This window comes from Passer montanus, unplaced genomic scaffold (assembly GCF_014805655.1).
Source record: "Passer montanus isolate IOZ18808 unplaced genomic scaffold, ASM1480565v1 scaffold25, whole genome shotgun sequence".
NCBI lineage: Eukaryota > Metazoa > Chordata > Aves > Passeriformes > Passeridae > Passer > Passer montanus.
In genome coordinates, this window is record NW_024367149.1 from 7190019 (window position 1) to 7204718 (window position 14700).

The following is a 14700-nucleotide window of genomic DNA, read 5'->3' on the forward strand; positions in this document are numbered from 1 at the left end:
CAGGCGGAAGCGGAAGCGGCCCTGACGGGAGCGGGGCCCGGCGGGGCGAGCTCGGAGCGGCGCTGAGCCATGGCCAACCGCACGGTGAAGGACGCGCACAGCATCCACGGCACCAACCCGCAGTACCTGGTGGAGAAGATCATCCGCACGCGCATCTACGAGTCCAAGTACTGGAAGGAGGAATGCTTCGGCCTCACGGGTATGGCGGGCGGGAGGCCGGGCCGGGCCGGGCCCGGGGGAGCCCGCGCTGACGGCCCGGCCCGTCCCTCTCGCAGCCGAGCTGGTGGTGGACAAGGCCATGGAGCTGAAGTACGTGGGGGGCGTCTATGGAGGCAACATTAAACCCACGCCCTTCTTGTGCCTGACGCTGAAGATGCTGCAGATCCAGCCCGAGAAGGACATCATCGTGGAGTTCATAAAAAACGAAGACTTCAAGTAAGTTGTAGTGTGTTTGTTTTTTGGTGTTTTTTTTTTTTTCCCCTTGTTGAGGTTGTTGTACCGAGGGGAAGTGCCCAAACCAGCCAGGGAAACCTCAGTGCGGGGTTTAGCTCTCAATATGCCCTGACAAATTGGGCTTGCTCAAAACCAAGCTTTTCTTCTTGCTTTTAAGACTGCTCTCCTTGCTGGCCTGTTGGAAGGGCTCATCTTTGTGGCATGTGCTCTCTGTTGTAATAAACCTCTGCTTGAGGTATTTGGAATGAGCTGCATTAAGGCATTCATGTTAATCTACTTTTTCTTCAGTACTTTTTCCATCTTGTTAGTGATAATGCACCCTTACAGATATTATGTATACAAAGTGTATTATGTTTTTAATAGTATTAAGGAAGTGATGGAGCAAATCTAAATGGTTGTGTATTCTGGCCTGTGTACTGATTTTCCTCAGAAACTTGAGGGAAAAACTTTTTTATCCAAACTGCTAAGTGTGCAGGAAGCTGAGCTCCATGGCAAGGTTTCCTTTGCAGGTATGTCCGAATGCTTGGAGCACTGTACATGAGACTGACGGGCACTGCCATCGACTGCTACAAGTACCTGGAACCGCTCTACAACGACTACCGGAAAATCAAAAGTCAGAACAGAAATGGGGGTAAACACTCCTATGTCTATTTAGCAACATAAATCTTTAAAATTGTGGCATAACCTGTTGACATAAGTTGTCTGAAGTGTTTGCGTCTTTACTTCAGTCTCCGGTGTTAATTTTACTCTCTTAAATGCTATTTTTCACCCCCAGAATTTGAGCTGATGCACGTGGATGAATTTATTGATGAGCTGCTCCATGAGGAACGTGTTTGTGACATCATCCTGCCTCGACTGCAGGTTGGAAGTGTGGATGGTTATGGAATTCCTGACTGCACCAAGTCCAGTAGCTGGACTGGCTGCTGGCTTGTGTGAGCTATGGTTGCCTCCTTAGGTGTTTGTTCTTACTGGGTTATGTGGAATGAAGTTGCAATTTCTTCTAGAAACGGTATGTTCTGGAAGAAGCTGAGCAACTTGAGCCTCGTGTTAGTGCTCTGGAGGAAGACATGGATGATGTAGAATCTAGTGAGGAGGAGGAAGAAGAAGATGAAAAGGTTGGTGAACTATTTGATGAGCTGTTTTGGAAAGGAGTAGTTGAAGCTGAACCCCTTTAGGACACTTCATGGCCTATGACAAATATTTGAGGGCAGGCACCAGGAGGCTGCTGGCAGCTCTTACCTCCCTTCATAATGTATTTTCTATAAGCAGCTTGTGAGGACTTGGACCCTGAAGCAACTCTCAGGTTGCCATGTTTTCCTGTCTCTTGAATTCCACAAATCTGTATCTGCTCTGTGTTAAGCTTATTTAGAACAATTGATTTATATGCATATGTAATGGAGAGAACTAAAGGTGATGGTGGAAGGACCTGTGGCCATCAGTCAGTGCTGCTGTACTTCTTGAGAACCAACACTACGAGAAGTGGTTGTTTGATTTCCAGTTGGCAGTTTTGGACAGCACCACTCACTCCTGAATAAGAAATACTCAGGAATGGGGAAGCTTGGCTGCCTGAATTTTACAATATCCATTGTTCAGAAGTCTTTATTGATAGCACAAAACCTTGCTGAAACAGAACTTACAGATGTTCCCCCGTTGTCTACAGCTGGAACGGATCCCATCTCCTGACCACCGCAGAAGGGGCTACAGGGACCTGGACAAGCCCCGCAGGTCCCCGGTGGTGCGGTACCGCCGGAGCCGGAGCCGCTCCCCAAGGAGGTGAGGGCACTCTTCCTTCACCTCTGGTTTTACCTGTTGTGCTGCAGGCAGCTGGAGCACAGCAGTGAAGGTGGCAGTGCATCCAGAACTCTGACACCTCCCAGTTCCTTCAGCACTTCCTGCAGTGAGGAGTTGCAGTGCACAGCCACTGTCAACCCCTCTGCCTGTTTCTCCAGTCATTCTCTTAACTCCTGAACTTGCTGGCCAACTTCAGCTAAATTTGACAATACAGTGAAGATGTTAAGGAGAACCAAGAGCTTTGTTTTTATGTAAGCCAGAGGCTGCAGAGAAAATCCTATTAATTGCTCTTACTGATACTAAACTAGGAAAAATTCATCACTAAACTCTTGATTACTGCATGGTCCATGTGTAGCAGGCCAAAAACACTCATGGGAGGTAAAAGCCCTGGTGCTGTTGCTGAAGGATGTGGGAAATTAAACGGCTGTTTTACTAATGATTTTTAGTGATTTTTTGCTTTTCTCCCCCAATTGCAGGCGCAGCCGCTCTCCGAAGAGAAGAAGGTACTCTTTAATTCTGTTATTTAAGTGAGCAGTGTGCCCTTGTAGTACAGCTCTCTTAGAAGCTGCCTTTCCTCAGCCCATCCCCGCGCCGGGAGCGGCATCGCAGCAAGAGCCCGAGACGGCACCGGAGCAGGTCCCGGGAGAGGCGCCACAGATCGAGATCTAAATCTCCAGGTACTTCTGCCACTTCCAGAATAACTCTGGCAAGTCTTCATCAGCAGCACACCCACTGCAAGAAAAATCTGTCACCATATCAAGGTGGTAGCACAGGGGTTAAATCTGGCTGATAAAACTGCTGCTCACATGAAAGCAGAGCTGGGGAACTCCTTTAATGGCTGCAAAATTGTCTTGAGTAAGTTTTCGGATACTTGCCAGGAGGTTAATGTGAGTGCCTGGTTAAAGCTAGGGTTGTTCTGGCAATGTCTAGCACACTTGGTCACTAGAAGCATTAGCAAAACAACAAAGAATTCCATTGGCAATGGAAATAACTACTGCCTTTTTATCCCACAGGGCATCATCGTAGTCACAGACACAGAAGTCATTCCAAATCACCTGAAAGGTAAAGGCTTGGCTTATTTTTGAAGTGCACTTTGGGAATTAAAAGATAGACATTACAGCATTGACTTTTTGTTTTTTCTGTTTCAGATCTAAGAAGAGTCACAAAAAGAGTCGGCGAGGGAATGAGTAACACACAAAACCCAGCCCACTGTTCAAGGACCTTGAGCTGCAGTCTAATGCTGTCCTGTTTGCTCCACAGGACAGCTGGCTCTCTACTGGCTGCTTTAGCAGTCCTTTTCTTTCATCATCCTCATTTTGTTCTCTTGAATTTTTTTATTAAAGGTAAGCTAAGGATACTTTTTATGTAGTTAGTTACTCATCCTTGTGATAGAATTCGAAGGTTGTTTTTTAATTGTTTTTCTTGAAGCCTGTAAAAACTTAATGAAGAGCAATAAAAAAAGGAAGGTTTGTCTTTAAAGGCTCCTGGCTGTTTCCTTCATAATAATTTGTTGAGATGTCCCCTGGTTGAAGCTGGCTTCATTCTCAAATCAGGGCCTTGTTTTGTCAAACTGACCCTGCAGTCAGGTGCCAAAGGAAGTCTGTATTCAGTCACAAACACTGCAGGGCTCCCAGCCCTGGCCTCTCAGAGCTCCAGTGCAGGAGAGGAAGCAAGGCTGTCACAACCCAGTGACAGTATTTATTAAAAGCTCACTTGACAGTGCTCTCCAACATGTGGTTGTCATTGGGTGCTTTGTAAAAATTATCCTTCAGTGTAATCTGCTGCTTCTGGTGATGCCATCAGAGAGTTCAGAAGGTTAAAGTAGCATAAAGCACTACTTAATGCTGGAGTAAGAAATGCAATATATTTAAAGACAGTACACCACTACTTTGAGCATGGTTTGTGGCCTCTCTGTGACTGGGAAATGAATTTGACACCATGATGATATTCAGCTCAAGTTAGTTTTTAAAATTTAGAATAATTAAGCTCTTACTGAAGATATAATTCTCCTCCTATTATATTTGAAATCAGTTGTGTTAAGCCCTTGTGTACCATGTCTTTATTCATGGCCTTTCTTCAGGAGCAAGGACAGGCAGGTTTATCCCTGAACTCTGCATTTAGGGCTTCAAGATTCTCATGTTGCCCTGGGAGTGCTGACAACACAAGTGTGCCTAGGGAATTTAAAACTGCTTCCTAGTACAGCCTAATTTTTCCACAGTATTTGCACATGATTTTGCAAAGCTGATAAACAGAAAAGCAGGTGTGCTCTTCCTTCAAGTATAACACACACACGGGCTGTGAACAGCACATGCAATAACACCAGCATGGAGAAAAGCAGGTCTTGTGCTTGTACCACTTGTTAAAACTGCTCAGCTTTCCAAGATGTCCACATTAAAGCCATTTCTGTTAGTCCCGTTAGAGTGAGCATGCATACAAATAGAGAAGAGGAAAAAATCTTATGTCCTTTTTTTGCAGTTTTATTTTTCTTTTTAAAAAGTTTTTTGGCACTACATAGTTCTGTAAAGAATAGAAGTGACAAATTTTTAAACACATGAAATCCCCTTCTAATTTTATTTTTTTTAGAACAATATATATAAAGTCTGAAGCAACCAAAGTATGAATACAGCTAATAGAAAATAAAGAACTTAATTTTAAAAATTCTCTCTCTTTACAGTTTATCAAGATAAAACAAAACACAATTCCCCTTAAAAATAGGGTAATAAAATAGATGAAATTTGTATCACTCAGTTTTGTGATACTAGTAAAAACTATAGTTCATATCTATGTACAAATGATACAGTTTAAAAACAGTCTTAAATAATCTTGTATCTAAACATGTTGCATTAAGATTTTAAATCAGAACCTGAATTTCTTCCTCCCCTCCCCCCACCCACCCACAATCCCATCCAATTTCACTTTTTCTGTTGAATGTAATTCAGATTCAAGTGTGGGTGTCCTTGAGACAGAAGTGAGAACCGCTGGTTACTCTGCATCAGTGGACCAGCTAAAAGAAAATGGATTACAATTACTTCAGCAAATCACATATTTAACAGTGCTTGGCTATATTCAGTGTACTGATCTAACTTAGCAATAAAACCATTTACTAGACTGACAAAAAATGCTATCTCTACAGCTAACCCATTTAATGGGACAACGTAGAATTACTTTAATCCTATCTCTAAAATTCCCTAACAATCACAAACACATAATTTTGTTGCATTACTTCAGTTATTTAACAAAAGTAATTTCAGAATTTTAAGTAAATTCAGTTTTCACTTGGAAACCCTGCTAGAGCCAATAGATTAGATTTTGAAAGAGGATTTGGTGGCCATCTCTCTCATTTTACACCAGGTGACCCCCCACAGCATGGAAGCTGCATATCCTCCAAGTCAAATTTGAACATTGTTTCTCTGGTAGTGGAGGTCTTTTTCCTACAGCCTTTCCCCATCCTGCTAGATGCTGAACACCCTCATCTTTCATAAACATCAGAGTGGAAATCAAGTCTATCCTTTCCAGTTCCCTGATGAACTGAACCTGACCTAACTTTGCAGTCAATGCTGCTCTGACTGTGCATGGGCTGGACTAAACCTCCTGAGGCCCCTTCCAACCTCAATTATTCTATGGTCTTGTAAGTTTTTATCTATGTAAGTCATTCCACAAAGCAAGGTACAAAAGCCAAATAAAATGAATTACAACAAAAATTTCTTCATATTCTGAACACGCTCATGGGCCAATCACCTTAACCTCTACTGAAGCAGAGGCAGCTCTAGGTGAGCCAGCATCAGCAAAGAAAAAGAGGCTGGAAGTGCAACAGGCTGCACACTGGCTCAGATTTCAGGATTTCATTTTAATCCTTCCCTCCCACAAAGATTTTAATTCATCCACAGAGGAAGCTGAAGTGCTGATTTGACTCTGGGATTTGTTATGTTTCCAGGGAACCTAGGAGTGACACATGATTGCTTGGCTTTTAAAGCCTTTGAGACAGTACAGACATGGTGCACGAGCTGTTGATTCACATACTGGTTCTAGTACCTTGAGGGTAGAAAGGTTTGTTCGGTGGGTAGCTGGCATTTCCCTGCTGCATGTAGTTCTGAGGCATATTGTAAGGCCACGCTCCTCGGAGGAGAGGAAAATGGGTAGGGGTCCCATGGTCCCAAGGGACAGAAGGAGGGTTCATTTTACCAAACTGTCCTTGGAAACCCTGATCTATTTTTCAATTGAAAGGGAAAAGCACATTGCAAGTTGAAATAATTAAACAGTAAGTCACAAATACAATTTACATCTTAAAAAACAGTTTGCAGGGGACTTAATGTGATCAGTCTGATGTGCTACTTTTTTTTTTAATATACATCAGTAAAAATTACCACCTAAATTACTTCATTATTCACTATAATATAATTATTGGGAAGAGAGACGATGAATCAACATTAAAATCAAGAGCTATGATTTTACTATTTTTATTATTTTCTCATGATGAAAAATACATTCTGAACAATGTTCAGAACTACTGTCTGATCCCACACAAATATCCACTACCACTGACAAACTGTGACATGAAAGCTATTATCCTACTGCAAGAAATAACTCTCAGATGTACACTGGAATTCCACTAATACTTACATGCTTAAGAAACTTGCTATCTAGATCACTGGACTAACTTAAAAAAATATTTTTAGAGAGAAAAATATAAACTTTGGAAATAAATATACAAATTGTAAAGCTACTCTATTTACAATTCTGATATCACTGCAACATTCAGGATGAGAAATCAAGCATCCAAGGAGGCAGGACCCACAACATGAGGCACAGCTCTGGAGTATGCATGAAAAAGAGTTGTCTGTCTTGATACTTCCAATGATCATACTTCTGATCAGTTGTCTACTGAAAGGAAAATTAAAGTAGCTCCTTTCAAGTCAAGGTTACGTGAGCCAGGACAAAGTTTCCTCAAACTTACTGTTGTCAAATTGTCCCGTGCTTCAAACAGACAGGAGACAGCTCACCTCTACTGTGCATTCACTTTAATGGCATCTAAGCCAAAAAGGAAATAAAACTGATTCAATTTCAAAGAAGAAAATTACTATGATTGGGAACTAGGAGAAGGCGTATGACAAGGTTGGAAATTGATGGAAGATGAGGAATGGGAAAAAAATACTGTGACTGACAGCACATGGAGAAGGATTTACAATTTATGACGCTTGTCTGAAAGAAGGCAGCTACTTAGTAAGGACATGTGGATTGGAAGGAGCTGCTTGAGGGAAAGACAAAGCTGGAGAAGGGGACAGATGAGAAGATCCAAAAAGGAGAGGCAGGGACAGAGCACACTAGAGACACAGAAAACACATGGGTAGAAGTTCCTGTATCCTTTAGAATATATTCCCCACAAAGCTTTAAATAGAAAATCATGTATGTCCAGCATCTTAACATATGTTTGAAGCCCACTGGTGAATTATTCCTCATTCAAAACAGTAGACTCAGCTGAAAATCTACTGTTACTGACAACCACATTATTAGTACAGAGAAAGGCTAGGCAGGAGTTTCAGAATTTTCATCTTAGGATGAACAACTGCACCAGTACATTATATTACGCTTTTTTTTTTTAAACATAGGAGGACTTACACACTCAGAATAAATCAGAAGACCACCACCATGATTAATGATGTAAAGGTTAATAGTTAAATTTTAGGGGCTGCCACAGTTCATGCTGCAGAGAAAACTGAATGGGCTTTAATCATTATATACTGCTTTTTTCTCAGCCTCAGATATACCAATGTACTTGGCTTTGCTATGAGGCTGTTGCCCACTTGTAACAGGAAAATGTAATGTCAGGAATCAACATCAAGATTATGGAAGTTAAACATGGCAGAACAAGCCACAGGATAAAACAGAATAGGTAAGATAATATTATATTGTACTAAAGGTGAGGAGACAATATTCAACTTGCACAACTGTAATTCTGCAATCTCTAAGTTCATGGTTGCAGCCTCAGCATTTGCCTTAATAAATTATGTAATAATGTGTTGATCTTAGAGGTCTTTCCCAACCTTAATGTTTCCATAATTGTCTAAGGAATCCATTATTTGTCAGTGCATTCACAGAAATGTGAATGATTCAAACAATGATGAGCAGGTTTCTCAGTTGAATGCAGGATTTCTCACTGTTGCACAGCCATTAATGGCAGACAGGACCAATGCCTAAAAGTTACGGTGATCAATTCTAATTTTTTTTCCTAGAAAAATGTTAAGACAGGTGAAAGTCATGATGTGGTTTCTTAAGCATCATATTTTTATGAAATAAGCTGAAAGAGTTAGCTGTTCCTGTAACACTGAACACTTGTACACAAAGTGCGAGAGGTTTGATACAACAGAGAAGAGTTACCTGAATTTCCCACAGTGCCATTGTTCACCAGTGAGTTTGGAGTCACAGGATTGTGCCAGTGTCCCTCATGAGAAGTGCTGGGGATTCCCATGGGCCTGGCAGCAGGCTGTGCAAAGATGATACTGGGATCATTCAAGCTTACACTGCTCTGGTTATTTGTGGTGCTGCTGCTGCCAGATCTCACAGAAAATGGAACATTTGTAGAATGAGGAGGGTTACCCGGTGCAGAGTGAATAACAGGCCCATGAATAGGCCAAGAAGTGTTGGGAAGCTGAATTTGGTGGTGATGGTGCATCTGAAGTAATCCCAGGTTATGCAAGGTGGAATACTGACCTGGGGGAGATTGGGGAAAGTTAAACAAAGGCAGCTGGACCTGATGGGGTGGCTGTGCACCCTGCTGTGGCTGAGGAACGTGCTTAGACTGGGATATTGATTGTGGCTGAGTCTGGTTAATGGAGGCTGGCTGAGAGGAATTCTGTGGGAATTGCTGAGGTTGTGGAGAGTAAGATGACTGATGCGAATCAGACTGGAGGGAAAAAAAAAGTATGTATTTCTGATTAGTTCACTGGCTATTTAATGGTGTTTTCTTTAATAAGCACCCACTGTGTTAGACTATTTATAAAACAGCAAAGCATTCCCCAGCAACACCCCAAGCACTGAACCCAAATTCCTGTTGGTTTCAGTAAGTGCAGTTCAACTGACACTGACTTTCACCAACAGATAATCTGGTCTGTTAATGTGGCACATCCCACCATCAGAAACACCATTCTGAGTGAATATTAGTCCCAAGCTCTTCATTAGACTCCTGAAACACTTGTTTCTGATCTTCAATCAGTGTCTTTCCTCCCCTGCTTATGTACAGCCCAGTATCTCATTAACTAATTGCCTTACTTCTAAAGAGAGTGGTTCTTATTACTACACAGTTTTTTAAGTAATTCCAAAGTAAGTTATTAATATTTCTTTTATTTTAAAAAATCTGTTGAACAAGAAATGCAAATTCCAAAAACCCAGTTTCAACCTTCAGATCCTGGTGTTAGGCCATGGCTAAAGGCACAGTAATAGCCATTATTACAGCCTTTGCAGAGCTCTTACCAAGCTTTCTCTTTCACCAGCAACAGAAACAGGCATGAGGCTATTTTATCTGTTTGGAATTGCAACTGAACAGTGAAGCACTTTAAGAAATGGAGTGGCTGGGAAAAGAGCTGCTCAGTTTATGTGCCAATACTTAATGCCAGTATCTGGATTCCCCAGTCTGGTTTCAAGCACTGAGACAAGTTGCTGATGGAATAAGTGCCTCCAGAGACATTCAAATGAGACAGGTACCTAACCCAGAGAGGAGAACCTGAATCTCAGATCTCATTCGAGACCGACTCCTCTCTCCACAGACTACAGCAGCCAGCCAAGCTCCAAGAGCCTCAGCTGCTGTTGAGCACCTGGAGTTAAAGGTCTCTCCAGCTTGTCACTATCCCTGACTGCTCACCTGTCCATTTAAACTGGTAGTCACTTGTCTCCAATAACCAGAGGTGTCTGCAGGACTGCCCATGCCAGAGCATCCCCTCCAGCAGCATGCTGTGTGCCTGGGCCTGGGCAAAAGCTGGAGCCCAGAAGCTGGGAATGCTCCCTGCTGCTATTCCAACTGTGCCTGTATGAGTGCTTCCTATACCTTTCTACCAAACCAGGAAGAGAAGGTAAAACCTGGGATTTGAAAGGTGATCACTAGTTTAACACTTTAAATGTTATAAAAATAAAGCACATGCACTGGCTACAAACATTCCTGCAAATATTAACCCAACACAAGCATGCACTGAATGTGCCAGCAGCAGGACAGGAGGCATAATACACTCCAGCCTCTCGATCTCCTTCCCACTCTCTCCCTCTTACTCCACCAATATTCCCTCTTCCCATTCTTCTCCACCAGCTCCTGGACAGAACATATTCACCAAGAAATCCTGGCCAAATGACAACCATGCAACACACAGAGTCCATGACATTCAGGTGACACAAGAATGTGCACGCGATGCGTCTGCCTCTGAGTGCACCCACACATCCAGCTTCAGTCCACGCAGAAATATAAGGCTCCTAAAAAATATACTCCTGTGGCATGTTCAGCCCTACACTTGGATTAGGGCTGTATCAGTCCCTCCCTACAGCAGCACACTGTAAGTCATAAAATCTCCATTACTGGAGCCAGCATTCCAATAAATGCTTGCTGATCAGTTAGCAAAGTAGCAAACTAAACAAAGAGCATTAGTGATCAGCAGCCTTGATTATCATATTTACTTACTTGCCAGCTTCATTAGCAGGCACATACTTCTCAGACTAAGAGCTTAAAATAAATTAATTTCTGCTGTACTGTCTGCTCCAAAAATATTAAATACCAGCAGTTGTATTTGCACAAATACCCTCTGCTCCCCATCTCCACTCAGAAGATCAAACATATTTTATGTAGCTCTATGGAGACTTGAAAAAATTCTAGGACAAAACTGTCAAAAATTTCTCTATTGTTCTGCTTGTGCTTCTAGTGTGCTCTGGCAGACTTTTCATTGAAGTATGACTCAGCTGTGTGCTGTGTCTGTACATGACAGTCCCTTAAGACAGATCTCTCAAACCACAAAAAGTCATGGTTGTCACTAACCTAAGTCTCCAGGATGTTAACAATGAGCTATGCTTCATCTCCCTTAGTACCTCCAGAACACTGCCAGAACAATGAGAATTTGAAAGGCACCCTAGCTTAATCTGCCCTTTCAAAATCACAAGGTATCTCATCTCAGACTTGACTATGAGGTTTCCATACTGCAAAACCATAAATGCTCCCCAAGACACAATACACCATAAATCAAAGCTCCGCTAACTGGCACAGCGCAACGCTGTCATGACCAAGTCCAGAATCTGTTGAGAAAAAGCATGCAAACCTGTTCCCAGCATGGCTGGTTTGCTGCAGCTTTGCTCCCTGCATTCCCCTCCCAGAACTTACACATTCTGATGACTGCCTGGTGCGCAGGGGTCGCTCCACCTGCTGCTGGCCCACAGCCACCAGCTGGGAATTGACCATGCTCCGGACCAGCTGCGTGCCTGATCAAGGAACACAAGTGTTAATAAACCCACAGGGTGGTGGAATAATGAGCAGAACTGGCAGTCAGCAATACCTTAACTGCCATGTGACACAGAGGAGGTAAATCACTTTCACCTCTCCTCTTAAGTGGAACTTTTCCCTCTACTGGCAGTAGATAACTTTAACAGGTGTAGGAGCTAAACACAAAGTCTATTTTTTAATAAAACAAAGTCTAGCAGGAACAAGGCTCACACTGCCATCAGGCTGGAGCTCTGCTTTATATAGGTTTCCATATTACTGCTCTAAGCAGTGGCATTTTAAATAGCAATAGTGACAGCAGAAACTTCTGGGCAAAGAAAGTAAGCTAAAAAAAAGACTAAAGGATAACAGAACACAGAAGCATGGTTGTTCTGAAGTTCACTTATGAATGCTTCCTCTATTTTTTCAACTACCACAGGCACCCAAGAGCCTAATTTGAATGAGTTTGCAATTAATCTTTTCTAAGTACGATCAGTAATTTGAAAGCTGGATTTAGCTTAATTCATCTGTATGCTTTTTCTGAAGTGTTACTGAAAGAGTGCTGATTTTTGCTGAAAATACATTTACTTACCTCTCAGAGCTGATGGAGGGTTAGCTAACATTTGAGAAACATTAGGAAGAGGAAATGCATTCAATTATTATTATTATTCTTACTATTGTTACTATTATTACTATTACTACTTTGAAATGCACCAATTGTGAGTAGAAGACAAATAATGCAATACTCTGAAGTACACTGTATTTTACTGCTGAGTACATTTTTACCACCCATACAAAGACTCTACTTCTGGAGACTCCCCTTTCAGAAAAGCAACACAGACTAAAAGCTGTATTTTCAGTGATTGAAACATTACTTGCAGGATTATTTTTTCAAGATAATTATCAAGTCTTTACAGAAACCTAGAGAAAAGGGACCTCAGAGCTTTGAAATTATCCTAACACATAAACTAACTTACCTGGCACACTATTATTTCTCTGACGGGTTTGTTTGAATTCAGGACAATCTCTCCTAACATGACCCACATCCCCACAGATGAAACACCTTTTCTCTCTTGTTTCTCTGTCTTCTTCTTTCACCTCTTTTTCATCATCTTTCTCGTTCTCCTTTTTCTTCAACCTGAACAATAATTTTTATTAGCAATTATCACAAAGACACACACACACATAATCTCTGTAGAGCTGTTGTACTGGGAATGGTTACATAACCAACAGCTGTATCAGAATACAAATATCTCAGGAATCCCAAATAACACTTTCAGAATCTGGGCAGGTTAACAGCCTGTATACACTTAATGAAGTTAGAAGCTCCCCAGGCTTGTCCAAAAGCTGTCTGACTGTATTAGGGCAGAACTATGCTTGCAGTTGAGCAGGCTTAGCCTGCCAGGAGCTGGGGAGCAGCTCTATGCAGCAATCCCACTGAGTCAGAATATACCCAAAACAAGTGAGCTGCACCTCCTTCATCCAATCTGCCCCTCACTGGACAGGGCACATTTCTCTGTCATTGTCAGACATGTGCAACAAAGCACTGAGTCTCTTTCAAACACTCAGTTCTAAAACAGCAGGAGAACTCGTGATCAGAACCAAGACAAGAAGTGAAGGTCTTTTTCCACAAGGTATCTGCAGGATTGTTAAATAATAATATTATTATGTGAACTGTATATACAATCTGAGAGAGATTCTGTGTGGCTGTGCTGTAGTAGCAGTTTGTGTGAAGAGCAGAACACAACTTTTCCTGAGGCAGATATAGGGAAAGAGGTAATGGAATTCCATGTGCTTGTAGTACAGAGAGCACCTGAAAGAAATAGTCCACCTGTGACCACAGGGTTCCAGTGCACTTTCATGTATCTTGAACACTGCTGACTGAACAAAAGGCTGCAAATAAAGATTTTGTAGCACGAAGAGAGCAAGAATCCTTTGAAGAATTATGGAGCACAAAACTGAATATAAGGAGCACATGAAAGAGCCCAGATTAATTTACATTCTAAGGGCTTCTATAGGTTTTAGGAGGAGTCAGACAACCTAGGCTGAGTGGGTCATTAAATAGCCAAAGCTGTAAAAAATGAGGACTGCACATTTTCTGTCAATTCCTATTAAACTCTCTTGGAAACATTGACCTGCATGTACCAAGGACTCCTTTTTCAGAGTCCTGGACCCAAAATTCCTCAGAGAAATTAACGTACAAGTGCAAGATCACCAAGTGATATGGTGATCCTGTAACATCATGGCACTAATATGATGTTACAGAAATGCACCTCACCTATGTACATTTTAATTAATCCTAGAGTTTACTAAATGAACTTTGACCTACCTTGTAGATGTATGTTATCAGATCGACGGAACAATTCAAATTCAACACTGCCCTCTGAACATGACCACTACAGGAAATCTATTTAATACATGATAAGATTTGCAGCCAGGTAATATGCTCTCCATCTGAATGTTTACACTACAAAAAGGATATTTTAGTGATCTAAGTTTTAAGTTAAGCTTAACTACATATTAACACACCATAGAATGCTGATATTACTCTGTGTGCTTCCATAAACACTTCAGATTTAAAGAGGTGATCAGAAACTGTTTTAAAAAAAGAAAAAATAAGATGGGAAGTTGAGGATCAGATATGAAGCTTTGATTTCCTCTGCAATTGACCAATTTTTCATTTCCATTAAATCTTCAAATATCCAAATCCCTCATAATTTAATCTCAAAGATTTCACAATAGCTTTACTTACCTCCTCCTCTTTGGACAGTCTTTCATGTAGTGACCAATTTTTCCACAGACACGACAACATCTGTCATTGGGTGCCAATTCCCCATCTGTCAGCACTTTTGAGTCAAAAAAGTATTCCTATCAAAACACATCAGACAGATAAAACATATAAACCATTCACTTACAAGACTAAGGAATGAAAGTCAAACTGACAGCTTTCATCTCTATTGCCTCCTGAGTGTTACTTCTTTTGAGGTTATACCAGGTCCTCTTCTTCTCCT

General features: G+C 41.6%; 2 protein-coding genes across 3 annotated transcripts in view; one reads left to right on the top strand and one right to left on the bottom strand.

The window, feature by feature from the left end:
- The first annotated feature begins 1 nt into the window (after position 1).
- Positions 2–3723, top strand: PRPF38A (pre-mRNA processing factor 38A). Its single transcript, XM_039711760.1, has 10 exons — positions 2–199; positions 276–435; positions 963–1084; positions 1229–1314; positions 1458–1568; positions 2114–2226; positions 2721–2747; positions 2824–2921; positions 3258–3306; positions 3393–3723. Exons 1-10 carry the CDS (start codon positions 70–72, stop codon positions 3433–3435), a joined length of 939 nt encoding a protein of 312 aa, XP_039567694.1. The 5' UTR covers positions 2–69; the 3' UTR covers positions 3436–3723.
- Positions 3724–4697: 974 nt separating this feature from the next.
- TUT4 (terminal uridylyl transferase 4) overlaps positions 4698–14700 on the bottom strand; it is a 36048-nt gene continuing 26045 nt past the window's right edge. The window contains exons 24-29 of one of the 2 annotated variants that reach the window (XM_039711305.1): positions 14442–14557; positions 12667–12827; positions 11594–11691; positions 8620–9145; positions 6277–6450; positions 4698–5248 (exon numbers count right to left, since the gene is read on the bottom strand). In XM_039711305.1, coding sequence (XP_039567239.1) covers positions 5157–5248; positions 6277–6450; positions 8620–9145; positions 11594–11691; positions 12667–12827; positions 14442–14557 — 1167 coding nt within the window. In that variant the 3' untranslated portion in view covers positions 4698–5156. The remainder of the gene's footprint in view (positions 5249–6276; positions 6451–8619; positions 9146–11593; positions 11692–12666; positions 12828–14441; positions 14558–14700) is intronic. The other variant, XM_039711306.1, reaches the window with a different exon arrangement.

Excerpts from the sequence above, each read along its gene's own strand:
- PRPF38A (XM_039711760.1), top strand. The coding sequence starts at position 70 with ATGGCCAACCGCACGGTGAAGGACGCGCACAGCATCCACGGCACCAAC. Across the intron at positions 436-962 it reads ATAAAAAACGAAGACTTCAA|GTATGTCCGAATGCTTGGAG; the intron begins GTAAGTTGTAGT and ends TTTCCTTTGCAG. Across the intron at positions 1,315-1,457 it reads TCATCCTGCCTCGACTGCAG|AAACGGTATGTTCTGGAAGA; the intron begins GTTGGAAGTGTG and ends AATTTCTTCTAG.